We start from the raw sequence: 27,879 nt of genomic DNA on the forward strand, positions 1-27,879 counted from the left end.
TTTCTGCCTCCTCAGGGACCATTCATTCTGAAACAAACATGAATTTCATTGACATCGGCCTTTATGTCGTATGAGACCAAGTCAATATATACAAATCAGGAAATAACCAAAATTGACCCCATATCCATGAATGGTGGGGAGAAATTAGCAAACTGTTCGCTACAAAGAGGGTTTTACTGCAGAGGCCAGTTCCTCCATGCTGGTCTTGCAGCCCTGCCTCACAAAGCTTCTCTCTCTGGTCATGTAGATATCTGTAGCCCAGAGCACCAAGTCCTACTGTTATCCCCTGGAAGAAGCACTTACACACTGGGACGCTAACGTATGCTACATCCTTTCAACATTTCCATTCAAGTGCCCTTGAACAGGCCGAGCTCAAGTATCTCAGAGTAAACACCAATGCTTTTTCAAGTCTTCTGTTCTTTCTTAAAAAGCGATGAGAATTTTGCATAAGCATACACACACAACATTTATTTCAAAGCTCAAAAATATCCTCCCCCACCCCCAAATCTTCAGTTGAATTAGATGCTTATCCTGTGGATGACTATACTCTTCCAGAATCCTCAGCTAACACCCACATTACTCGAGCCCCAGGGTAAGAAGCACGGGCCTGGGGTGAGGGCTGCCAACATTACCAGTGGGGGGAACATAGCGCTCTCAGTTCCTGCATCAGGGTGGCCCTACTGCTTTAGATGATGGACTGCAAAGGCAGCAACTGTGAAAGCTTCCGCCATCACCTCACCCCTAACACTTACGGAATTCTAATATACCCAACGTTTATTGTGCACTTGCTTCGCTCTAGGCACTGTTCTAAGCGCTTATACTTTTTAAACTTAGATGATTTTTAGAACAACCTTTTAAGACAGGTATTAACATGAACCCCATTACACAAGTAAAGAAAATGGAGGTCACACTGCTAGGAAACAACAGAGGTTAAGCTCATTTCCAGGTCTGCAGCAAAGTGCATTGTGCTCTTAACCACGGTCCTCTGCCCATCCTTGAAGAGCTGTGGATCTGTGTAGATACCATAAAATGGCATGATATGCAACAAGAATGCTTAATTACTATCTCATCCTCAGAGTATATCATAAAAATTTTTAGGGTCTACCCCTCTCCAGGTTTTTACAGAAGTAAGTCGCATGCAAGTTTAAACATACCACCTTCTCGGACTGCTTCTTCCCTTGACAATACGGTGGATGTTCAAGGTCACTGCAGAATTAGGTTTAACCTGAGGTCTGGCTCTCAAGTCGTTCTGTTGATTATAGATTGAGAGACCTTAAATCTTCACACTTAGATGCCCAGTTTTTCACGAAGGGATCCAAGGCCACCCAGAAGGACTAGGCAAATTTGGGGAGGGAGTACCATTTACTCAGGATGAACAGGAATGAGAAACCAGCAAGTTAGATACCCCGGGAGCATGGTCTGCTGACCTAGCCCACGTATCTATACCGTGCCTGAGGCCTGAACTATCTATCCAGGTTACGGGCACAAGTGCCAATAAAGTAAAAGAAAGGCTCAATTCAACTCGGACCAACTGTTCGCGCCTAAGGGCTTCATCACTCCTTATCCCCCCCTTCAGGTCCCATTCACAGCCCCCACCTGAACACAGTCTTTGGTCCACGCAGGTAGACAAAGAGGTTCCCAAGCACCAGCAGGAGGATAAGCAGGAGGCTGGAGTCACAAACCTGCTAAGGAGCCCAGTGTGCCCAGTGCCTGCTAATCAATCATTTCTGCGAGCTGTTGCTCATCCTAGCCATGGTAAGAATAACTGGGGCTGCCCAAGGTCAATGTTTAAGGATATACAAGAATCACCTGGGAGGGAGGCTGAAAAAAAACCCCAGAGCCCAGGACCTCAGGGATTCTGGAATGTTTTTAATAATCATCCCAGGTGAGGACTTCCCTGGTGGCGCAGTGGTTGAGAGTCTGCCTGCCGATGCAGGGGACACGGGTTCGTGCCCAGGTCTGGGAAGATCCCACATGCCGCGGAGCGGCTGGGCCCGTGAGCCATGGCCGCTGAGGCTGCGCGTCCGGAGCCTGTACTCCGCAACGGGAGAGGCCCGCGTACCGCAAAAAAAAAAAAAAAGTCTACTGAATAATCACTCCAGGTGAAAAAGCTTCCTCGTGGGTCAACATTCCTCTGCTGGTTTGGGTATGGGTTTGTCCTACACTTGACTGTAAGCACCATGAGGTCAGGGACTATTTTTATCCTCTTTGTTTCTCCAAAACCCAGCACAACACCCAGTTCACTGAATGAGTAAGTAACAGTTAAACTAATCACCCCACAGAGATAGATAAAGCCCAGTACTCTGTCCTTTAGGCCACTGAGCACGATACGATACGCAGCACTTGATTTGACACAGCTGATTGAATCCTGGTGGAATCTGAACCTAGAGCTGGCAGAGTCTCATTGCCTTTGCCAGAGTAACAAGGTGAAGGATAGAAAGGAGAGGTGTTACCAGCATTTCTAGTTCTTACAGAAAGACGCGTGCTTAGCTCTTCAGCGAGGGACAGACATAAGACCTTGCCTTGCTCTGAATAAGTCTTAGATTGACTTGTCTGAAGGTCAGAGGAACATGAAGGTAGAATGAGATCTTTCAGGGTGTGGAGTGGTGGTTCTCCAACTCTCCTATGTGGATTCCTGGGGTAAGCCCAGAACCCAGGGGTTTAAACCCGCACCCCAGCTGACTCTGATGAAGAGGCCCTCAAGCCACGGTGAGTTAGCACCTTTATGGGATCGTCAGCTTGAAACCAGCAACATTGATTTCCTACTCTGAAACCTGGTGGGCAGAGAAGGGGTGGCAGGGAAAAGAAAAACTTTATCTATCTCTGGTGAGAGTGAAATGTTATAACTTGAGGAGCCTAGGTTGGACACAGGAAAATGTTTCCTTGGCAGGCTTGTACAGTACCTGGAAATTTGTTGGACTGCTCTAGCACTTACTTCTCTGGAATTTCCTTAAAAACAGGATCTTATAAATAGGCTGAGAATTGGACCATATGTCCTTCTAAATATACTGTCAGCCCTATATTTCTGTCCTGCTGTGTGTCATTTTCATACTTTATAGAGGTGTAGAGCTCTCAAGGGTGGGAAAATAAAATTATGTTAGCTATTGCCATCCTCACCATGACATTCAAAGTTTCCCTCACTTATGTTAGGCTACCATCAGGTATATTATCTAGCTGATAGGTACCAGTAAGTGAGTACGGAGGTCGAAAACACTGACAAACTCCTGTACTGGCTAGCAAATAATGACTGTCCCAAGTCCCCAACTGCCCCCATCTGCTGCTCTGGATTCTCCCCTAAAATCCCCATGATGTAGTAAATAAAGAATTAATGCGGACTTCCCTGGTGGCTCAGTGGCTGGGAATCTGCCTGCCAATGCAGGGGACGCGGGTTCGAGACCTGATCCGGGAGGATCCCACATGCCGCGGAGCAGATAGGCCCGGGCGCCACAACTACTGAGCCCGTGTGCTGCAAATCCTGAAGCCCGTGCACCTAGAGCCCGTGCTCCGCAACAAGAGAAGCCGCCGCAATGAGAAGCCTGCGCCCCGCAATGGAGAGTGGCCCCCGCTCGCTGCAGCTGGAGAGGGCCCTCATGCAGCAATGAAGGGAGGGAGAAAGAATTAATGCCTGGCACAGCAGGGGGGCTTCTAGGACCCGAATGTAGCCTATTCCTCCATGTTGACCATTAAAATATTTTGAATATTACCTTCAGCTTCCACATTCCCAGAACACACAACTTATTTTCATGCCCCTGGGCTTCCTCTTGTGCTATATACTCTGCTCAGAATGTCCTTCCCTCCTGCCCTCAACCCTCTTGAAACTCCTCTCCTATTTCAGACGTTTGGTTCAAACACGACCTTCTCCACTGAGTCTTCCCCAGTCCCTACCTCCCCTCCTCAAAACCACTACTCCCTCTTCCACAGCCACAGGGCCTTTTTTCTTCAAACCCGCTTTTGGTAAGCCCTATATTCTGTCTTGCTTTAGTTATTCATGCACAAATTTCAACAGATCTACCTCCCTCACTCCTGAGATTTTAAGAATAGATTTATATGGAAAATATATCATTTGATCAATTTCCAGAAAGCCAGCCAGTTCCTGGGCCAGCTGACCACCTCTATGACGTGAGCAAAGCCTTATCTGACAAGATCCTTCCTACGTGGGGACACGCTTTGGCCACTGCGGGTCTTGGAAAGCCGGCTCCTGGGCTGTGGCTCAGGAGGGATGCAGCGGTGCCTCATGAGGTCCAGCACAGAGGCAGATGGAAAGTCTGTGGATGGATTTAAAAAAAACCCCAAACAAACAAAAACCCCTCACAAGCAAATAACACAAAAAACACCCTACCCAGCAGCCCCCAGTGACAGAGGGGTTTCTGACTGTACTGAGGCGGGGGGGGGGGTCTCTTATAGATAAGAAGTTGGCACAGCAGCTGTCGGACAGACCTGCCCAGCAGAAGTGGCCAGCACTCCCTGATCTTCAGTCTCTTGCTTCTCTAAACTGCCTTCCTTTTTCTTTTAGGTTTTTAGCCTCTCATTACAATTGAGAAACAAGCATCTCAACACATACTATTAGGCCGTAAACCTCCCGAGGCAAGGGTCAGATCTTGTTGGCCCTTCCAACCTCCATAACGTCTAATGATTATATTATCAGACACACACAGCACTTGCTCCATGCCAGGCTCCGGTCAATGCGATCAACCAGACTAACTCATGCCATGTGATTGATGTGCTCGGCCATAAGCCCCATTTACATATGGGGAAACTGAGGCAGAGAGCGGCAACGCGATGTGTTCCAGCCACACCTAGGGACTGTCCCCGCCAGGCGGTCTGGCTCCATATCCCTTGTTCTTAACTACGAGGCAATGTCTAATATGCCTCAGATGTACAGTAAAGGCATGTCAAATATAAAAACAAGTGGGTCCTGGGGTTCCTTGGCTAAAAGGACACTGGCTATTTTAACAGGGATTTGGGCAAGCACTTGACACCCTAAAACCTCCCCAGATGACTGGGAGAGCTAAGTTGCTCCCACCCATGTACTGGACAACCCTAAACAATGATCACTGCGGAGAAGCGGCAGAGACCCCGCTTCTCGGAGGTATATGAAGGGGCACAGATAAGTGTGCGACTGTTCACAGGGTCTGAGGAGGAAGGAAAAGCTTGGAAGTAGTTTGGCCACTTTAGGAACAACACATTTACACTTATCATTAAAGCAGAGAGAGTCGTAGGAGCGTGTAAAGGGTGAGTGGACGACCAGCAGGGAGCGAGCTGGTTGGGCAGCTCTTTTCTTTTTCCTCTCTGCGGCCTGACAACGCCTGTCTTGGTTTCCAACCATTTGCAAAGATCTCTCAGCGTCTCCTGGCCTCATGGGCAGGGCGGCAGGGAGGAGGGCGGGGAGCAAGGAGTCATTTATCACTGTCGGGAGATGTGCTACACGCAGCAGGGCCGGCTTTCCTCCCTGCTGTTCCTACAGCCAGAGCCGCAAATCTTGAAAAGATGCAGAACATGCACCTCGCAAATAACCATTCATCATCGCTGCTCTGGGAGCCCGGGAGCGGACCCTCCTGACGTGAGGCTGACCGGCTCTGCCTTCAGCCCGGGCCCCAGCAGAGCTGGGAACACGGGGACTTCTCAGGCACGTAATTCCTGTTCTGGCCAATCCCCATCTACTACAATCTACTGAGGTTTGGGGTTAAAATTCTCTGAAATGCCATCCAAGCCCCTCTTCTCTCCACAAAGTCAGATTTCCAGATTGCTTTCAGTAATCAGGCTGCAGCCAAGGTGGCCCATAATCATTAAATTTGAAAATACAAGTTGCTAGGAGGAAATTAATCCCAGGTTTAACTCGGGAATGGCCTGCTTTCTCGTGAAGTAATTATAAAATTAAAATGTGCTATTTCTCCGGTGAGTATAAAAAGCCTCCTCGGTGAGGTCTGCGGCCCAACAGTAACGTCAGGATTTACACCAAGGAGGGACCGGAAAATTCCTTCCGTGCCTCAACGATGGGCATCAGGGCCATCTGCAGGTAAATTTCCAAAGACTGGGTTAAAGGTGATTAAAATCAAGAAGAGGAAGAGGTTTGAATTTTCCAATTACTCCTTAAAACTCAAAAGTCAAGCTGCTAGACAATGCAGGCTTTCCTAGTAAGCCTGATTAGACCCACAGGCATGGCCAACATATAGTCAGCCCAAAGGAGGGACACTGTCCCTTTAAAATCTGCCTGGGGTTCAGTGGAAAAGCTAATGAGGAGTGCCCGTTGGGGCTGCTTTATTAGGTGGTCCTCCAGAGGATAAAGCCTGGGGTTTCTGTAACAGGGCTTCTGTGCTTGATTCAATAAATCAATTTATATTAAATGCGGGTATAGCTCTGGAGCATTCTGTGGCATTTCTCAAACTGCTTATCCCCTTCCCTGTCAGCCTGCCTGAACGCACTGTCAGAGGGCATTGAAAAGAGCAATAAAAAATAAGACAGAAGGCGCATCTACGTTATTTGTGAAACTCGACCCAGCAGCTCCAGACTCATGCTGGGAGGCTGCTTCCAGTGAGTTTCTCTCCAGAAGATGTTTGGATGGTTGGTAAGAAGCCCAATGCTGTGGGACTGCAGTGCTCAACCCTGAGCTGGGCTCCAGGCTGCAGACTGAGAATAAAGGTCACCCCGAACAGAAAGGAAAGGGTTGCAAGGGAAGTTGCTTTTTACTCCGATCCTCAGGGTCTGAAATACTCTTCAAGAAGTGAAAGGAAAAGCAAGATGAATAAAAGCGCCGAAAGCTGGCACAGTCCAGGAGGTGGCGGGGAGCGGCTGGAGGAGGGAGGTGTGCTACTGACCAGGGCAGATGGAGCGGGTCTTCCTTCAGGCTGGCCAGCAGGCTCGCCAGTGAGTGATCACTGCAGACCGTCATCCCTAAACACAATGACTTATAACCCTGAAGATCTCAAAAGGAGAGGAAAGCCCATCCCCCACTTTTGGACTCTGTAGCGGGGCCAGAAACCACAACACGTGGCCACACCGTTCCGTTCTCCCCATCCAGGCTCAGCTTTTTTTTTTTTAAACTCTTTGCTGTTGGGTTGTTCAGTTACAGACAGCTCCTGGCACCGTCCCTCACCCCAGTTAGACCCGCATCCTTACATTATCTAGACTGCATTGCCATCTGCTAGGACTTTTTGTGATGATGGAAATCCATATCTGCAATGTCCACTTCAGTAGTCACGAGCCACACGCGGCTCCTGAGCAACTGAGATGTGGCTGGTGTGACCTGGGAAATTAATTTTTACTTTTACTTAATTTTAACTAATTTACATTTAAATGGCCACAAGTGGCTAGTGGCCACTCGGCTGGAGTGGACACAGAATAGAAAAGCTTTCCTTTGCCTTCATAAAAGTAGTGAACGCTAAGAGGAGAAAATGGTGGTGGACCCCACTCTGTTCCCAGGGGAAAAGCCTCTGATTTGCTCGTAGTTTCAGGGGAAAGACAAGAGGGAACAATTACCCTGATGTGTCATCAAGCTAGAATCATAAAGAGTTAAGGGCTGCAAGAGATAAAAATGAAAGGTTACCATCACTGGAATTTTCCTAATGGAATCTGTCTTTCCCAGAAGCTCTGAAAAGCAGAGCAAAGCCCTCCCACCACCAGACATGGAGGTTGGCAGTGAAGGGCAAAGAAAGTATTTTATCAAACGAGAGACCTAGGTCTAGGATTGGCTCAAGGCCCCAGAACCTTGGCAGAGCCAGGAGCAGTATCCAGGGAGCTTATCTCCCAAGGCAGTACTCTCCTTCCTAAGTAAGCCATGCAATCTCAAGTTACTGGTCCAGCCTGCCCCTGAAACAAGACCATTGTAAATGTTAAAAAAGGCTCTGCTTAAAGAAAGAATTCTGGTGTACTTTCCTCTTAACCAGAACCATCTGGAAGCAATCCTGCATTCACACGATGGACTTCTCGTCGTCTTTGGCCCTCGCTCTCAACAAATCCCATCAGCCCAGGAACAGCTGCTGGAGAATCTGGCCTGACGCCAGGGGTGAAGCTACAGCGCCCTCCCTTGTACTGCCGGGGCCCCAGCTTGCTCATCACCCCACGCGGCTGGACACAGAGCACGAAGAACACAGATCCTTCACCAGAAAGTGAAATCACCAGCGGTCACAGGAGCAGGGACTTGGTGCCACAAAGCCAGCTGTGAGAAACTGTTGTTTCAGCCCGGTAACACAGACGCCTGCCAGCAAATTATGGCCTGAGACGGCTCAGAGGGCCGTGGGTCTGGACGTTCTGCTCGTAACGCCAGCTAGTGTGCATCCTGCAACAGCAGCTCCACACAAAGGGCCAGGGAGGAAGGGCAGCGGCTCACGCCGAGTCCAAGGCCAGAGTTCTGGCCCCAGGACCAATGACACCAGGCACAGAAAGCGAGAGCTGGGATGCGTCAGGGACCGACTCAGCACTGGGGGCGCTGTTAGAAAATGCCTTTGGAAATCAAGCCACTGTGTAAACTACCTGAGCAGGCTGGGAAAGGGTTAGGGTTAGGAGCCAGGTGAGAGAGGATTTCATTAGGAAGGTCCTGGTGGCGATAACCTTTTGTCCTCTGTGCAACCTGGGCCTGCCAAGCTGCTCCACCGTCTCCGAGAAAGCGTGAGGGTGGGGGAGAGAAAGGATCCCCGTCAGGAGGCAACAGACTCATCCTTAATTATGAGAGGCTTCCCAGAGCCGACGCCCTCCCCCTCACTGCCTCCCGGCTGCAGACACACCGCAGAAAGCTGGCAGGGTGCTGCTCTAATGAGAGCGATCGATTTTCCTAAGTAAAGGAGATTCGGTTCTTTGGGGATCTTCCCCATCATCACCACGTGGCCCCAGTCCACGCACAGACTTTAGTGACGAGTGGGAAGCATCACCGTTTAATTTGGCCAATGGTCCATCAGGTCAGACTGGGAAGTAGAAAAGTTACTACCTCAGCAGCTCCTGAAATGCCTCATTCCATCCTCTTGTCCTCTAAAGGACTGTCAAGGAGACACTGATCCTGGTAGATGGAGGTCCCCTGCTTAAACTTCCATCGCAGTTCAGAACTGAATGATTATGTCTGATCTTACCCGGAAAAAAAAAAAAAGTTGATGCATTGTATCAGAAAGAGCCCCAGGCTAAAAGTCAGAAACCCGGGTTATTCTGACATTTTCGCACTAGTGGAAGCTGACTAAACCACTTCATCCCCTCTGAGCCTCAATTTGCTCAACTGCAAAATGGAACAAGGGAGGAGGAATCACTGGGCATTTGGCAGTTCAGCCTGAAGTGAGGCTGTCTGGGGTCACAGACTGGCTTCTCCTCTCACTAGTTGTGTGACCTTGAGCAACTCGGCCCCTGTGCCTCAGTCTCCTCATCTGTAAAATGTACCTAGTTCCTAGGATTGTTCAACATGAGGAGTCATGTAAAGGTCTCATCACAGTGCCTGGCCCTTAGCTCTCCCACTCACTGTCAGCTAGCCCCACGATTAGTGGGGGACAAGCAGGCAGATAAAAATTTCCACAACTAGGTCTTTGCTACAAGGGTTCAACAGCTGGCAATAGGTGAACCCCTATTTGTTAAAAAGGTTTCAGAGACACAAGCTCACAGGCCAAGGCTAATTCGGAAGGCAAGAAACGTAAAGGAGGGACGAGGTAAGGACTTACTGTCTCCTTGAGCGTGACACACTGCCAATACTCACCAGTCCACCTTCAACCAATCCCGACAGCTTGGTAGTAATTGGAGGCTTTTGTGGGAAAAGGGACCCTGCTGATCCATTTGCCTGCCCTTCTCTCTCTATACACAAATCAGACAGGTAGGAAATTGGAAGCCCATGTTTCTTCAGTCCTAAAAAATAACTGCTAGATTTGAGGTTTTCTGTTAGAGGTTAAAAACATTTTTTAGGGCTTCCCTGGTGGCACAGTGGTTGAGAGTCCACCTGCCAATGCAGGGGACATGGGTTCGTGCCCCGGTCCGGGAGGATCCCACATGCCGTGGAGCGGCTGGGCCCGTGAGCCATGGCCGCTGAGCCTGTGCGTCCGGAGCCTGTGCTCCGCGGCGGGAGAGGCCACAGCAGTGAGAGGCCCGCGTACTGCAAAAAAAACAAAGAAACAAACAAAAAAAACACATTTTTTAAAAGAACTCATTAAAGTTGGGGGGTGTGTGGGGGTGGAGTTTACATAGGCAGTGGTCTAAATTGGCTTTAAACTTCCCAACTTCTTCCAACAAAGATGTAAACAGCTCTCCTTTTCCTTAAGCATCATTTTCAAATCATAAGTAACAACAGATAGGAAATACACAAAGACGTACATCAATCTCTGCTCGCAGCCGAAGCTGTGAGCCAACAGCCATGCAGGGAACTTTGCTGCAACAAATGAGCAAATCATGTCTGACTGAAGCCATTCTCAATCTTGGCTTCTCGGTTAATTCGGTACCTTCTGTGGAGTTCCGTACAATTAAAGAGAGCCCATTTATGGGCTATTTACTCGCTGAAGACCTCGCTAATGTGCGTTTGTGTGCACGTACCTGAGATAGAGAGCAAAAGAGAGAGTAACTGTGTGTGTATTACGTTGGATGTAATCTAATCCCTGAACCTATCTGCATTTTAAAAAACTGTAAAAAGGGGTAATCTTTAGCCATTTGTTTACCAAGTTGGTTTTGACTGCTGAGATCTCATTTGCCTTTTTGGCATAGAAAAAACATACAAACGGCCTTGCCTCGAGCACAACATGGCTCGTGTGCAGGCTCTCTTCATTCCTACCCTTCCCACTGACCACCTACACGTCGGCCTGCCCCCCCCGTCAACTTCTGTGGATCGCGCTCTTCTTCCTTTCATCCAATAAACAAACACGGCCTGTCGACTACATGTCGGGCACAGGACGAGGCACTGGGCTGCCCCACAGGGGGCTTACAGACTAAGTATAATTCGAGTAATTGATGACTTACCTCTTACATTTATCCCTCGGCCTAAGTCATCTGGTTTCTTGTTCATTTCCGTGCCTTCTCTGTTTTCTGCTTCCAGCCCTCTATTTGGCTCTAGGGATCTCACATACATATTGCTATGACAGTTTTTCTCTGGGTACCTGAATCTGTTTTCTCTCCTGGTCAGTCTCCTTCAAACTCCTCTTAGAGCAAGCTTCCTACAACATCGCTCTCATCATTTCATTCTCCGCCGAAACACACAAGAGTGACTTGCAGCCTCCCACAGTAAATCCTAATGTCTCTGCCTGGCTTCCCACATTCTGATACATTCCCTCAGTACCAACTGAGCCTAATTTCCCACAGCCGCTCCCCCCCACCCTCCCAATTTTGGCCATTTCCCGCGCTGTCTCTTAGATCTGCTCTTTTGGTTTGTGTGTTTACAGCCACATGGGTTCCTACCCTGGGATGCCTTTCCTTCCATCTTTCCAAATTCTACAAAAACCAGACCAAACTCTGCCACGGTTTTCTGAATTACACAATCCCTCACCTTAAACTTTTCTGTAAGGAGTGCTGACTTTGCTGACTGAATAAAAATGAATTTGCGAGAAAACCCAGTCTGGGGCAACAAAACTGCAGAACTCAGAGCTGCAAATATGGTGAGCCCTTTCCGATAAATCCGCTCACGTTTTAGAGCAGGGGTAAATATTTTAGGCTCTGCTACAACCACTCAACTGCCCTGCTGTTGTGTGAAGGTAGTGACAGATCAAACATAAACAAATGAGCGTGGCTGTACTTTTAAAACTTATTTACGAAAGGGGTGGGGGGTGGAATTTGGCTCTCAGGCCGTAACTTGCTGACCCTTTTCTAGAAGAAGAGAGGATACTGGTGAGGACCTTCTCTTTAGATGGCAAAGGACAACCGGACGTGCCTTAGATCAGCCTCTGATCCTCCCGAGTGGCTCGACTGTCTCTTTAAGACAGTACGTACCCTAGGAGTAGATTCCCAGCCTAGAAGTCATCACCATGGGAATTTGGGCTGTGACCATCTGTTATAGCTATTCCGGTCAAAGAAGAAGAGATAGTGGAATTGACTTTGTCACCTGTGTTGGGGACGTGGTGAGGAAAGAGGCCACTGTTTCCTTCTGCTGACCTCCAGCGTGGCAGGAGGCTCCCTGGTCAGGATCACAGGGCCTAGAGCAAATCTTCACCTACACTTCTTTGTGCCGGGCACTGCTCTCTCATTTCATCCTTACACCAACCCTATGAGATTTAAGTACTTTATCATCATATCTATTTTTCAGTTGGAAGAAACCGATGAGGTCTTAGTCAGTGTTAGCTACTGACACACATAAACGGTTTTGGTGCCTTATATCGGTGTGTTTGGGGAATAAGATGCCCCTTGCCACGAGTTCTTATTTCGATATGAATGTGATGAAATCATGAAGACAGCTCATTACCTCTGGTGCTTACAATCACCCTTCAAAGAGTATTCTTTTCACTTTATTCATGGGAAATGGCACTCATAGGGGTTAAGTAGTTTATCCAACTTTGCCTATTCAGAAAGGTCAGAGTTATGATTCAAATCTAAACTGGTCTGGCCAAACAGAGCTCTGGTTCATTCCTCTGAGCCCCGCTACCTCTTTAGTAATCCTAACCTAAAAACCCAAGTCTAATGTGTTTTTAAAAGCCCCCCAATGCTTGCTCTGTATAAAGTGAGGAATTACATCAGCTTCGCGGGTCTAGTGTCCCCAAGGAGGGCCTCAGAGAGCAGAAAAGCAAACCAACGCCCAGATGGGAGAACTGGCGCCCAAGCAAAAGCAGCAGAAGTGGGCGTAGCCCCTTTTCGTTCCCCACAAACCCAGGTCTCTGGCTGCACCTCCTGATCCAAAGTGCGGAAGTGGCTTTTTACGGTGGTGGCGCTTCCTTCACACACGCTGCAGCAGTGCCAAGGCAGAGGGAGACGTGTTCTTACCAGCCTGTCATATTAAAATCCCTGTAGAGCATCTTCTTCCCAAGTTCCTTTCTCTGTACTCTCCTTGGAAACTCCAAATGTGTGAACTCATTTCCCAGCAAGTGAGGCTGCATGAATGCCTAATAGCAAAAAGAAAAGAAAAGGAAAAAAAAAAAAAACCCACACATATTTAGAGGAAAAAATAAGACCCAGGGATGTTTTTGCAAATTGAGACAGCCCACATTTCAGAAACAAGAACACTGTTCTCAAATTTTAAGGGAGATAAATAGATTGAAGACTCTAAATACAAATAGAATATCAACAAATAAAAATCATGAATCTAATTTATAAAGGAATGTGACTTTTTCATTGGATATGATAAAACTAACGGTAATCAAAGACGTGTATCTCTCAAGCAAGGAAAAGGTTCACTTTTTAATTCAAATTCAAGATGGTTTCACTTGGGCTGAATGGCACGGTGAGGAGGTAGGAAAGCTCCCCCTGACTCTCTCCTCCTTGGCTTTCTCTGCTGGCCTCCTATTTGTACGCCTAGTTATTGGGCCTGGCCTCTGAAAGCTGCATGTGGGTCTCCATGTCAACACAATGGCCTGAGAGTGCGGAGCGGGTTGGGACTGGATGCACCAGACAGGAACTTTCTGTTGGACTCCCTCCATTTTGCTCTGCAGTAATTTGATCATGTAATTGGAAGACTGTTCCAGAACAGATGGCTTCTTCCCCTCCCCCAAATCTCTGTTCACACTACAAAAGTCTTGAGCAAACAGCCACTTAGGGAATTGCTTTGAAACAACAAACAGTCGCATTGTCACACTCAAAATTCAAATCCAGTTATCCAAGAGATGAAATGCTCAGGTATGGACTTCCCTGCTCAGAGGCCACACACTGTAAGGAGACCTGCCCCGGAGCCGTCCCACACCAAGCCGTATACCTGCTTATTAGCAGTGTACTGGAATGGATCTTCTCTCTCTCTCTTCTCTTTCTGGCAGGGAAAAGAGTGGGTGGAGCAAATCACGGCCTGGCACCATAGGATAGCCAGTGCTCCCTGCCATAGGACAGATGGCCATATCCTCGGTCTCCTGAAAAAAGGCATCTCCCACAGCCTCTTTCCCCCAGGACCTGATGCTGGCAGATCTCCCACTGATTCTCATGGTGGTCTGGAGGTCTCAGCTGGATGGTAGCCATCAGAAGCTAAGTGCATCAAGAGTCAAAGGAAGCAAGCTGAACTGTCCCCAGGCTGGTCAGATTGGACCAGCTAAAAGAACTCCGAGCCAGTGATGCTGGGCAGGCTTTGGGGACAGGATGGGACAGGACTGAGAATGAGAAGAGAGGCTGTCCTGTCTGCTGTAACCAGCAGGTTCCAGGTCGGAGGGGAATTCTGGATCATCTTCAAGGGGCCCTGAAACCTCTGCTGGGGATGAGGCTTGGGCTGCCTATGGGTATCAAGGACACTTAAACACTGGGTTTTACAGAGAAGTTCCTTGGGGAGGGAGCGGGGGAGGGAGGGAACTAATATTCATAGCGCAGGTCAATGGGGTAGGCTTTGGGTGAAACTTTGGGTTTGAATCCAAGCTCTGAATTTATAAGCTGTGTGATTTTAGTGGTGATTTAAGTGCTTGGGCCTCAGTCTCTTTACCTGTACATCGAGATTAACTGAAGATTTATCTCATACTGTTCTAACAATGAAAGGAAATGACATCTACAGTGCACTTATCATGACTGTCTCTGCTCGTAAAAAGAAAATAATTTAGCCCTCTAGTAATCATGGAGCCCTATTACATCCTGAGTACTACAGTATTTCTTGAGCTCTCATTGCACACCCACGCCAACCTTATGGGCGGGACTGGCTACCTAATCTGTGGGGCCTAGTGCACAAGGAAAATATTGAGCCTCTATTCAAAATTAAAAATTCCAAGAAGGTGACAGCAGAGCATTAAACCAAGTGCAGGGCCCTGGGCAACTGCACAAGTCATGCCCACAAAGCCAGACGTACTTACAGAGTAGATACCATTCTATTCCTCTCCTTTATTTTGGTCCACCCGTGAAAACTAAGGACCAGAGGCATTAACAGTCAATAACAGCAGCATTTTTATGTACCCTCGATCATCTCTCAGAACTTTGGGACTGAATTAACATGGCGTTTTTGTCTACACACCCCCCCTGCCCTCCAAGCTGGAGTGACACTGATTTAGGGGTTACCATGTGTCAGGCACTCGATACGCCTTATGTTATTACCTCAACAATCCTACAAAGCACATGTTATGACTCAATTTACAAAGGAGGAAACTAAGGTCCAGAGAGGTTAAGACACCTAGCCCAAGGCTATCAGCCAGGAATGGGTGGTTCTAGAGCTTAAGCTTAATATCAAACCCATAACCCCCATCTTAACCCTTATGTTGGCCCTTTAACCTGCACACATTTACAAAACACAGTAAGTGGGCAACAACAGGCCTGTGATCCATGCCAAGTATGAACCACAAACCGGCACCCATGACGATCCAGTTAACAAAAAATTACAGATCTGCACACAACTTGGCCACGAGGATGCTCCTCAAGCAGCGAGAAGAAATCATTTAATAATACGAGTGATTAAACCAGCATAAATCCACACAAAAGAATTCTGTGCAATCACATACAAAGGTGTTATACAGAATATGTAATTACACAGAAAGAGCTGATCTACTTGTGAAAAACAGCATATCAAACAATGTGTCTGTGAGTGTGCAAGTGTATGAGCTTACGTGAATCGTGTCATACATATACACAGATCTATATAGGACATGCATGTATACGTAAATGAGTATGCATGTGTATAAACATAGGTACACAATACACATATACATTACATAACACATAGGTTAGGATGCAAAGGCCATTCCTAAGTACATTTTGTACCCTCGTGCCCTTTCTCCTGGAATACATTTGCCTGGGCAGTTGTACCTGGAGAAGTCTGCGGGGTAGCTGGGAACTCCCCAGCAGCTTGCTGTCTGCAGGGGCCACCTCGCCCCTCCTTCTGGGGATGGGCAGCCTCAAAGGGGCCTTGAACCGTGTGTCACCTGTGACATCCGTTGCCCCTTCACATGCAGAGCCTTTCAGGGTCTCAACAAAACTCCTGTTTCCCCCCTTGTAACAACAGGCTACCGTATTTCATCAGTTCTAAGATGCCCTTTATTAGATGCGCCATTATTTTGTTACCTTTAAGGAAGGGCAAAAACAGCTGCCAATTAAACGATGCACAGTGCTTTCTTTACCACTTCAAATTTTTAATTTATTATTTTTGAAAGAACTCCTTTAGATGCAGACAAAATTCTATTATCTATCACTATTGTGCATATTTAGGAAGGAATATATAAGTGAAGTGAATCGGTTAAGATTGTTCCAAAACGTTTTCACATTTAGAATCCAATGGCACTCATTGCTTTCCAACTCTGAATCATCCTGTGTTCGTGATTTTCCACACAAGAGCGGGCTGTGTTTCAGGGGTGCATTGGTCATGCAGCATTTCTTAAACAACCCACAGAAGAACTGCAAGACAGAAGCCAGCTTTGCAACCTTCCAGAGCCCGCTTGCTTCTGACTCCCACTTTGGGAATGTGGCTGAGCAAGTCTGGTCACTCCTCCCCAAGCCCCTCTGCACGACTAGTTGCATCCAAAAAGTGCTTCACTTCTGTCTGCAGGGTTTTCCTTCAAGCTGCTGGATGCCAGTCCTGAAGTTTTGGTGCTGCTCTTTTGATGTTTGCTCATGCTTAGGAGATGACAGCCATGTCACGCCTGCCACCTGGCTGACAGCAACAATCAACTGTAAAATATCCGAACTTCAAGTATGTCAAAAGGTAAGAGGAAAAAGCGTGCCCTAGCTCTGAGGAATTATTGTGATATTCATCCCCCATTGATACGGATGTCACATCCTTGGATTTCTCTCTCTTTGTGGTATTTTTCTTCCTCTGGCTGGTTGCCACAGCACATTTCACATCTTACATGACACATTTTCCATTACAATCAGGCCCACCACAGAATGCATGTGTATTCCATGTGCACCTAGGACATATCCCGCCATGACATATTTTTACACTGCTTTAAAGTCACCATCTGTGGTAAAGTAGCAGGATACAAAATTAATTCACAGAAATCTTTTGCATTCCTATACACTAATGATGAAAAATCTGAAAGCGAAATTCAGAAAACACTCCCATTTACCACTGCAACAAAAAGAATAAAATATCTAGTAATAAACCTACCTAAGGAGACAAAAGACCTGTATGCAGAAAACTACAAGACACTGATGAAAGAAATTAAAGATGATACAAACAGAGGGAGAGATACACCATGTTCTTGGATTGGAAGAATCAACATTGTGAAAATGACTATAGTACCCAAAGCAACCTACAGATTCAATGGAATCCCTATCAAACTACCACTGGCATTTTTCACAGAAATAGAACAAAAAATTTCACAATTTGTATGGAAACACAAAGACCCCGAATAGCCAAAGCAATCTTGAGAAAGAAAAACGGAGCTGGAGGAATCAGGCTCCCTGACTTCAGACTATACTACAAAGCTACAGTAATCAAGACAGTATGGTACTGGCACAAAAACAGAAATATAGATCAATGGAACAGGATAGGAAGCCCAGAGATAAACCCATGCACATATGGTCACCTTATCTTTGATAAGGGAGGCAAGAATATACAATGGAGAAAAGACAGCCTCTTCAATAAGTGGTGCTAGGAAAACTGGACAGCTACATGTAAAAGAATGAAATTAGAACACTCCCTATCACCATACACAAAAATAAACTCAAAATGGATTAAAGACCTAAATGTAAGGCCAGACACTATCAAACTCTTAGAGGAAAACATAGGCAGGACACTCTATGACATAAATCACAGCAAGATCCTTTTTGACCCACCTCCTAGAGAAATGGAAATAAAAACAAAAATAAACAAATGGGACCTAATGAAACTTCAAAGCTTTTGCACAGCAAAGGAAACCATAAACAAGACAAAAAAACAACCCTCAGAATGGGAGAAAATATTTGCAAATGAAGCAACTGACAAAGGATTAACCTCCAAAATTTACAAGCAGCTCATGCGGCTCAATATCAAAAAACTAAACAACCCAATCCAAAAATGGGCAGAAGACCTAAATAGACATTTCTCCAAAGAAGATATACAGATTGCCAACAAACAAATGAAAGAATGCTCAACATCACTAATCATTAGAGAAATGAAAATCAAAACTACAATGAGATATCATCTCACACCCGTCAGAATGGCCATCATCAAAGAATCTACAAACAATAAATGCTGGAGAGGGTGTGGAGAAAAGGGAACCCTCTTGCACTGTTGGTGGGAATGTAAACTGATACAGCCGCTATGGAGAACAGTACGGACGTTCCTTAGAAAACTAAAAAAAGAACTACCATACGACCCAGCAATCCCACTACCGGGTATATAACCTGAGAAAACCATAATTCAAAGAGTCATGTACCACAATGTTCATTGCAGCTCTATTTACAATAGCCAGGACCTGGAAGCACCTAAGTGTCCATCAACAGATGAATGGATAAAGAAGATGTGGCACATATATACAATGGAATATTACTCAGCCATAAAAGGAAACGAAATTGAGTTATTTGTAGTGAGGTGGATGGACCTAGAGTCTGTCATACAGAGTGAAGTAAGTCAGAAAGAGAAAAACAAATACCGTACGCTAACACATATATATGGAACCTAAAAAAAGAAAAAGAAAAAGAAAAAAAAATGGTCATGAAGAACCTGGGGCAAGATGGGAATAAAGACACAGCCCTACTAGAGAATGGACTTGAGGATACAGGGATGGGGAAGGGTAAGCTGGGACAAAGTGAGAGAGTGGCATGGACATATATACACTACCAAATGTAAAACAGATAGCTACTGGGAAGCAGCCGCATAGCACAGGGAGATCAGCTCGGTGCTTTGTGACCACCTAGAGGGGTGGGATGGGGAGGGTGGGAGGGAGGGAGATGCAAGAGGGAAGAGGTATGGGGAATATGTGTATGTATAACTGATTCACTTTGTTATAAAGCAGAAACTAACACACCATTTTAAAGCAATTATACTCCAATAAAGATGTTAAAAAAAAAATCACCATCTGCATCCTAGTTGTAGGTTTCCTTCTTACCAACATTTTCAATACTCACTCCTGTTGTATTTGTCAGACCTGATGGAGTTATTGATGTTAAAAAACAACAGCAACAACAAAAAAACTCAAGAACTAAGTACAAATAGGTGGCTGATGAACGAAAAATGAGATGCTAAAATATAATGGGACACATACCTGTTGGTTTTCTGAGGAAAAGACACACTTATTAGTATATCTTTTTGTGTAATACTCATGAAAGTTTGCATAGTCTATCTTAGCTCAGGCTGTCATATCAAAATACCACAGAATGAGGGATTTAAACCAACAAAAAAATTTTTCTCATAGCCTGGAGTCTGGGAAGTCTAAGATCAAGATGCCAGCAGATTCACTGCCTGGTGAGGGCTCTCTTCCCAGCTTGCAGACTGCTGCCTTCTTGCTGCATCTCACAAGGCCTTTCCTCTGTGCCCTCGTGGAGAGAGAAATTGAGCTTTCTGGTATCTCTTCTTATCAGGAAACTAATCCTATCAAATCAGGGCCCACTCTTATGACCTCATTTAACCTTAATTACTTCTGTAAAGGCCCTATCTCCAAATTCAGTACATTGGAGTTAGGGCTTCAACATACGAATGTGAGGGGAGAGATACATACATTCAGTCCATAATATACTGTTATATGTATACATGTTTATATGTGTACATACACTCAAAGTCATGAAAATATTATACAGTATTATCTGATAGTTTTCTTTTTAATTTATCTATATTCACGAATATTTCTACCATTGAACATGGATTACTTTCATTTTAAAAATACTCTAAAATTTGTTATTTTTTGAGAACCCAGTTATTAAACTATGTCTTAAAAAATTATTGAAAGGAGCTTAACTGCCCCTTCTTACTCCAATAGTTTGAGGGAATGCTAAAATCATTGGAAAGGGCCACCCCAGGCAGAGGCTTGGCTCCAATGCAGGGGATGCTGAAGCACACTGCTTTCCAACAGGCCAGCACAGATATTTTGTTCTCAGAAGCAGAGTGGCCCAGCAACTTGGGGACTCAAACATTTCTTAGGATCTGCCCAGCATTCAAATAACATGGACTGGTTAGTGTTACTTCACTAGTGCTGGCCTGCCCTGCTGGAAGCATCACTCAAGTCAGCATTTTGGAATCCTGAGCCTCGAAAGCGATTTTACTTATAATACAGTGTAAGCAACACACACAAATTTTAGAGTCTGCAAAACGTGGGAGCTGGAATTTGTTAGGTTCCTTTCAGCAATAAAATCCAATGATTTTCTGACCCCAAACTTGTAGGATTCATGGACAATTCTGGCATATTTTACTCCATTGCTCATACCTGGGCAGCTCATAAACATGTGTACATGACGACTGCCCCTTTCCAAGGCACATCTCCTAGGGATGCTGGCCTATTAAAAATGTGGACCTTAATGGGATCAATATCCAAAAATGGGAGCAAGCACACATCTAAGGTCCCATGTCCACCTGCAAAATGAAAATTCTGGACACTCTCCTACACCCTCCTTATTTATCTGCTATGCTTGGACATATTTTAACTTTTTCTCTTTGATGATGCTATTTGGATATATGTATGTTAGAAACATCTGCGTGATGACACAAGTAATACCAGCTACACTTAAATATGTTCATTATTTTTAAAACCTCAGCTACACTTTAGTGCCTAGCATAGCACTGATCACAGTAAAGGCTCTAAGTAAGTATTTCCTGGAAGAATGAATACAGAACATTCTGACCTGCTTTACACAATCACCTTTTGTGATCATTGAAACTTTACAAAATAATACAACATAGCTTTCAATCTTTAGAAAAAGATAAAACTTAGGTCCATGGCACATAAAAACAATCTTGGACACGCATTACATATTTTGGATTTAGTTAACTTTTTATAATTTCACAGATACCTTCCTGTAAAACAACAAGCACGTGGGCGCAGTCATACCATTGAAAACCCCATGATATTTTACAATCCTAAGAACTAAATTATATTACGTCTCTCCTCTACTGAGTAAGCATGCCAACCAGAAACCTAGAAATGTGTTTTATACTAAAATCCAATTTAAAGTGTGCTGGCCCGCCACATGTAAAAAAAACAAAAAACAAAAAACTGGACCTCTTTTTGTACCTTCATTTTTATCCTAAATTTTGAGGCTTTCCTTCGAGGAAGCATAACTGAATGCTCCTAACTGAAGGGAGAGGGGTGGAGGTACACCTGGAGTTCAGGTGTGCACCACAAATGGTACCTGGGAGGAAAGGCCTGGTAACCACTGCCCACGCAAAACCAAAGGCAGGTGGTCAAGAGCCTTCTAAGGACTCTGGAGAGTACAGGTTTGCTAAAAAAAAAAAAAAAAAAAGATGGTAGGACATATCCTTGACACTTAAGTGTCTGGGCAGCTAATAAGAATACATTTCCAGACATGGTTACATCTGGCTAGGAACAAGAAGAGGCACCTTCTCTAGGGAAAGGATGCTGGAGTAATCTGCTGTGTCAAGAAATGCCAGGACACCAGAGATGGGGCGGGAGGATTGAGCATCTTCTTCCGGCTGCTCTCCTCTCTAGTTCTGGGCAGAAACCAGCTTCAAGGGAAGGGGATGGAGGTGAGCACAGCACTGTGAAGATACACAACCGTCCCATCCCAGTAAGAGTCTCTGAGTCACAGAGGGATTGAGCCGTACTAGGAGGGGACAAGCCAGAGGAAAAGAGACCTTCTGGGACCTTCCAGGAAGCCTCTCAGTAGAGCAGAGTGCGTCCCCGAACCCAGGTCTGTCTCGCTCCAGAGTACATGGACGTGAGCCCCACCATCCTGGGCTAGGGGAGAGCTTTGAGCACCTTGGGGATGCAAGGCGGGGAGAAAACAGGGAGTAGAAGCAGGAACCCAGATCCCAGGGAGGGATACGTATGTACTGGGCTTGGGAGGAGGCTGAGTACCAGGCTTCCTGCGGACACTGAGACGGTGCTTCCCAAGGTTCCTCAAAATTGCCTGCTGGGGAACACAAAATGCTTCCTCCTTCTAATAAATTTTCCTTCTGCTGCTTTGTGGTCAGCTTGCCAATAAGTAGTGCCAGCCAATAAGGGGATTATCCCAGGTTTTGGGGTATCCAACCAATGGAATTCACACAACTAACACATGAGCTCCTGCAGGTGTAGGCACCAGGGGTTAGGGATTCAAAATATAAAAAAGAGACCCCTCTGCTTAGAGCTCACGCATTAGCAGGGGAGAATGAGGAAGGCAGAATGGGTGGAAATGGAGCTACATTCAGGGGTAAGGAACAAAGAGTGGGGTCAGAGCGAATCTGAAAAGGATCTTCTTTTCATTGTTTTTAACATTTTTAAAAATTTTTTTATTGAAGTATAGTTGATTTATACTGTTTCAGGTGTACAGCAAAGTGATTCAGTTTTTTTGATGTCTAATCTTATTTGCTATGCTTATAAGTTTTTTTGTTTTTTTTTTTTTAATTTTTGGCTGTGTTGGGTCTTCGTTTCTGTGTGAGGGCTTTCTCTAGTTGCGGCGAGTGGGGGCCACTCTTCATCGCAGTGCACGGGCCTCTCACTGTCGCAGTCTCTCTTGTTGTGGAGCACAAGCTCCAGACACGCAGGCTCAGTAGTTGTGGTGCACAGGCCTAGTTGCTCCGCCGCATGTGGGATCTTCCCAGACCAGGGCTCGAACCCGTGTCCCCTGCATTGGCAGGCAGATTCTCAACCACTGCGCCACCAGGGAAGCCCACAAGTTATATATATATATATATATATATATATATATATATATATATATATATATATATATATATACATATATATATATGTATATATATATATATCTTTTTCAGAATCTTTTCCATTATAGGTCATTACAAGATATTGAATATAGTTCCCTGTGCTGTACAGTAGGACCTTGTTGTTTATCTATTTTATATATAGTAGTGTATATATGTTAATCTCAAATTCCTGATTTATCCCTCTCCCCCACTTCCCCTTTGGTAACCATAAGTTTGTTTTCCATGTCTGTGAATCTATTTCTGTTTTGTAAATAAATCTATTTGTATCTTTTTTTAGATTTCACATATAAGTGATATTTTCTTTCTCTGCCTGATTTACTTCACTTAGTATGATAATCTCTAGATCCATTCATGTTGCTACAAATGGCATTATTTCATTCTTTCTTATGGCTGCGTGATATCCATTGTATATACGTACCACGTCTTCTTAATCCATTCATTTGTCGATGGGCACTTAGGTTGCTTCCATGTCTTGGCTACTGGAATAGTGCTGGTATGAACTCTGGGGTGCACGTATCTTTTTTTGAATTAGAGTTTTCATCTTTTCCGGATATATGCCCAGGAGTGGGATTGCTGGGTCACATGGTAATTCTATTTTTAGTTTTTTAAGGAACCTCCATACTGTTCTCCGTAGTGGCTGTATCAATTTACATTCCCACCAACAGTGCAAGAGGGTTCCCTTTTCTCCACACCCTCTCCAGCATTTATTATTTGAACAGTTTATTTATCCATTCTACTCTCCATGGCACTTGGATAGTTTCCAGCTTGGGCTCTTACAAACAGTGCTGCTATGCACATTCTTGTCCTTTGGTGTAAACAGTGGTAAACACTTTGTTAGGTATATACCTAGGAGTGAAATTGCTGGGTCAAATCCTTTTTCGAAGTAGTTTTTGCAATTTCCACTCCCATCAGCAGAATATGGAAAGGCAAAATACTCATGCATGAAATGAGAAGTCACATTCCACAAGAGGAATGTAAAGTCATCTACCTAGAAAAATTTTATATGAATTAATTCTTTAAATGTTTAGAACTCTCAGTATGTGAACGCAAGTTATCAAAATGAGGATTTTCAGTGTTCAATATACATCTTTTAAAAAACTGAATAATCTCTCCTCTTTCTTGCCCTTAGGGGGGAAAAGAAAACTTTGTCAGGTTATATGAGAGGAGGTTTGGAAGCCTTACATTTCAAGATGATTTATTCTGATAGAAAGTTTAAGGTCACAAATGAAATGAAATTAATAAAGTCAGCCAAGCCACTGGTGATCACTAACGGTCATACGAACAGTCAAAGGAGATGGCTCTTCCAAAGCCAGGCTGGCTGCCTGATGTACAGTGCAGGAGGAGAATATTCTGGTTTGGGTTAAAAAAAAAAAAAGAAAAAAAAAAAAAGAAGAAGAAGAAGAAGAAAAAATGTGAAATGACTGAGACCTAAATACATATGGGTTGGAGTCTTTCATTAAAAAATTCTCCCTGTCTTAATTTGTCCTTAAAATCTCAAAGTAGCAAAAACCAAGCTTGTATATACAAGCTATTACAGAATTGGATATTAAATAAAGTTCTGTCTGGTTTATGTGGATCTCAAGGAAGGTTCACATTTAAATTTCGACATGGGATTGACCTCATCAGCCACAGAGAAGTAGCATGCCCCCAAAACAACTTTAAAATTGTAAAACTGAGATCTTATGATAAAGGTGTCACATGGAAACTGGAATACAAATAGAGATATTAAACAAAATTGCCAAGATGTGTCAACTCTACAACAGTTTAACGTATAGAATAAGGGGTAAAAAGTGTTCATTTACATAAAACATATAAGGTTTCCATATTCATATGCCTAATGCTTTTTCTTCCCCAGTAAAGATCTGGGGAAAGGCATTCATTTGTAGAGTGAACAACGCAGGTCAGCAAAAAGGATATGCCTGCATATCTCCAATCTCTTTGCATAACAGCAAATGGAATTGAGAAATTTTATAAAAGGCCACAGTAGTTCCGATGACAGGACCACCATGAAAAAGTTCATATATAGTTATATTTGAAAGCTAAGAAATTTTATTTTGCCTCTGATCTAGGCCCTATTGTAAGCACTACAAATATAAACTCATTAACCCTCATTCCAATCCTGTGAGGGTCCTGCAATTACCCTAATTCACAGATAAAGCAACTGAAGCACAGAAAGCGTTTTACAGTTAAGTTTTTGCCCTAATAAACTTCAGTGAATCCTATCTACCTCTCTCAAAGCATATTTAACTTTGATATATTTAAAGGATGTATGACATTATCTTGCTTCCTTACACTAAGATCAATTCTTAAGGGACCCTATGGGCAGATGGCTCCAGTTTTGTGTGCCCAACTTTTTACTCAGAATGTTTTGGGGGATAGGGGCTTTAGAGTCTAATGATCATTTACGTATAGCAACTGCGCAGAAAGACTGATTTTTTTTAAAAAAAGAAAATGTAGGGATTCCGTCTCATGATGATTTTGTTCAGCTGTGTGGAATCCATTTTCTTAGGTCTGCATAGTAGGTTTGGAATGCCTCCATGCTAAGTTTCTGACCTCTCCCAACCTGGAATAAATAATACATCCGTTTATATTCATTTTCAAAATGAGGCTCTAGAATTGGTGAGGTTCAGTCGTAAGGGCTAATGTATTCAGAGTCTTCCTGGAGCCAGGGAGTGTTCCTAGGGCAGCCACATATAAGTTCTGCCCTGAAAGCCTGGGCAGTGCCAATTTCATGCTCTAAAATTCTCCTGGCTTCTTCGTGATGCTGGTGTGATCAATGGAACCTATAGTAAACATGAAAAATGTCAACCACTCTAGCCTGCCGTTTTTTTTAATTCAAGATTTTGAAACTCAAATGCAGTTTTGCAAAGGGGGGTTAAATGGGGAGAGAGGTGGGGCTGGAGTGGATTTGTCCCTGACTCAGCCATCAGGCAAAGCAGAGTGGTGGTGAAGTTGTCTCCCTGTGACTGCAGCCAGGCTCCCGGGCTTAACAACCTGCTCTCAAGGTTAAGGGCCATGTCGAGGTGGCAGGCCAGCCATTTTTACTCACTAGCACATATGACCCTTCCCAATGATAGCATCTTGTCTTAAAAGCAGGTTCAGGCTTAAGGAATGTACTTCTTGGGAGATAATGCTTGAGCGTGAAAAATCCCAGAGAGCCAAGAGGTACAGTGCTGTCCCCCTTGAAACCTTTCCAAGCTCAGCACTAGGGAAATGGCAGACAAATCAAACCAGACTTGGTGTAGAAGGCTGCAGGCAGTTCCAAGGACACCGCAAGAAATCACCTAAGATAATGTTGCATTTGTGTGTATCAAATGTGCATTTGAAACCCACTTTCATCTCTTCTGGACATTGCCCTTGATGATAAACAGCTGCAGACTTGGATTATCTACAAGGACAGACGTACATTATTTGAAGGTTTGATGATACCAGCACATCTTAACGTAATCAAATCAGAGTTTATAAATATGTCTAGGCAGAATGGAGGGGGAAGCCATTACTCTCACACCTCGGGGCTACAGAGGTCCCCCCTAGAGGGAGACCCATTTCTAGCTGTCACCCGAAGTAAAAGCGGGGGTGATTTCCTGGAAGCTGCAGCATCAGAGCAGTAAACCCTGCCGAGAAACGCCCACAAACCAGACTGATTTCCCTCCTATCTGGGCATTGACTCCATCAAAACATTCTGTCCAGCTTGGTGGACCCCCTTAAATATTTTATTTCAATCACCCTGGAAACGTTAAAAAAAAGCCCAGCGAGAAAAAAAGCAAGGCTTAGTCGTGACTCGTAGGATCATCAACTCTCCCTGACTGCTGGGGCAGAAGTGCATGGTCCCTGACCCCTCCATCGCACACCTGCCACATTCCATGTGAACAAGTCAAAACCTCAAGCCTGCTTGATTAATCACCCAGCCCAAGAATCTACAGAACAAAGTTCACATTACCCAGAGAGCTGTCTGAAGGGCCCTCTGAGGTCAGGATGCAAGACCAAACAAAATTAATGTGCCTGCCACATCCATCATCTTGTAATCTGCTTCCAGTTCTGTAATCCCCGAACGTCTGGACTGTGCATACCAAGAACATTCCTGTCCAACGTGGATCAAAACGATTCATGTACAAAGGGCTCCGAACCCTCCCCACCTCTAAGAAAATCATTAACCATTTCTACAAGTCAAACAGCCCTGGGACTGCAGTCATCTGCTCAAACAAGTCTCTAGGGACCTGGAAGTTTTCATGATTCTATCATAAATGTTTCTTCAGACATCATGAAAATGAAATTTGATTTGACCTAAGAATAAGGAATACATTGTTAACTTCCTGGTGACGTACTAATTCATTTAGATTATGTAAAGGATACAACAGCTCTCATTGCACAAAAGTGGTTCACAATTAGTTCAAGGGAACTGATGTTCCCCCAGAATGAACTGGTTGGATTAGATGCACCTAAAATTATAAGATACATATTGTATTTTATGTTATCGTGAGATTACTTTTCACTATGACCTCAGAACATGTAATAAATATTTCAAGGGAAGTATTCCTACACATTTCACTCAGGAAGAAAGGAGATTCAGAGACATTCATTGTGTGAGAGACCTGAGGTCACACAGCTCTTGTTTGGGCTGGGCTGAGAGAAGCCCACATCACCCTGTGTTTTCCTCTCATAATTGATATTATTTTTAAGATTTTTATGCTATAAACCTCCCAGTTCTCTGAAATCTATTACATAAAGATTTCACCACAAGGTTATTTTATGCTCCCAGCCCCCTAATGCCCTCCAATACTTCACCACAAAGATTCACATCACAGATCATGTGAATATTATTACTGGATTTCTTCATTCCAAAGCACACATTCCTAGATTCCTGATGGAACAGGAAGTTGGACAACCAGGATATTTTATGTTTTGGTCATTTACACTCCTGTTGTCTGAGGAGAAAAATTTTAGGTATAATTTCCATATAGAGAAGCCTATACGGTTTAGGAATAAGGATGACAAAGAATGGGGACAGTGTTCTCACCTTTTAGAAATTTAGATATTAAGACTCTGTTCTGGGGGCTAATAGTGTCCATTGATTGTGCAAGAGTAACATCAAAATACAC

General features: G+C 44.6%; 1 protein-coding gene across 1 annotated transcript in view; it reads right to left on the reverse strand.

Moving 5' to 3' along the window:
* PPM1H (protein phosphatase, Mg2+/Mn2+ dependent 1H) overlaps window positions 1-27,879 on the reverse strand; it is a 260,953-nt gene that overhangs the window by 53,638 nt on the left and 179,436 nt on the right. Inside the window, exon 6 of the mRNA XM_022571638.3 lies at window positions 12,859-12,977. Within this exon, the coding sequence (XP_022427346.1) occupies window positions 12,859-12,977 (119 nt within the window). The remainder of the gene's footprint in view (window positions 1-12,858; window positions 12,978-27,879) is intronic.

This window comes from Delphinapterus leucas, chromosome 11 (genome assembly GCF_059928025.1).
Source record: "Delphinapterus leucas isolate spDelLeu-1000000601 "Yukka" chromosome 11, BTC_Dleu_Yukka2, whole genome shotgun sequence".
NCBI lineage: Eukaryota > Metazoa > Chordata > Mammalia > Artiodactyla > Monodontidae > Delphinapterus > Delphinapterus leucas.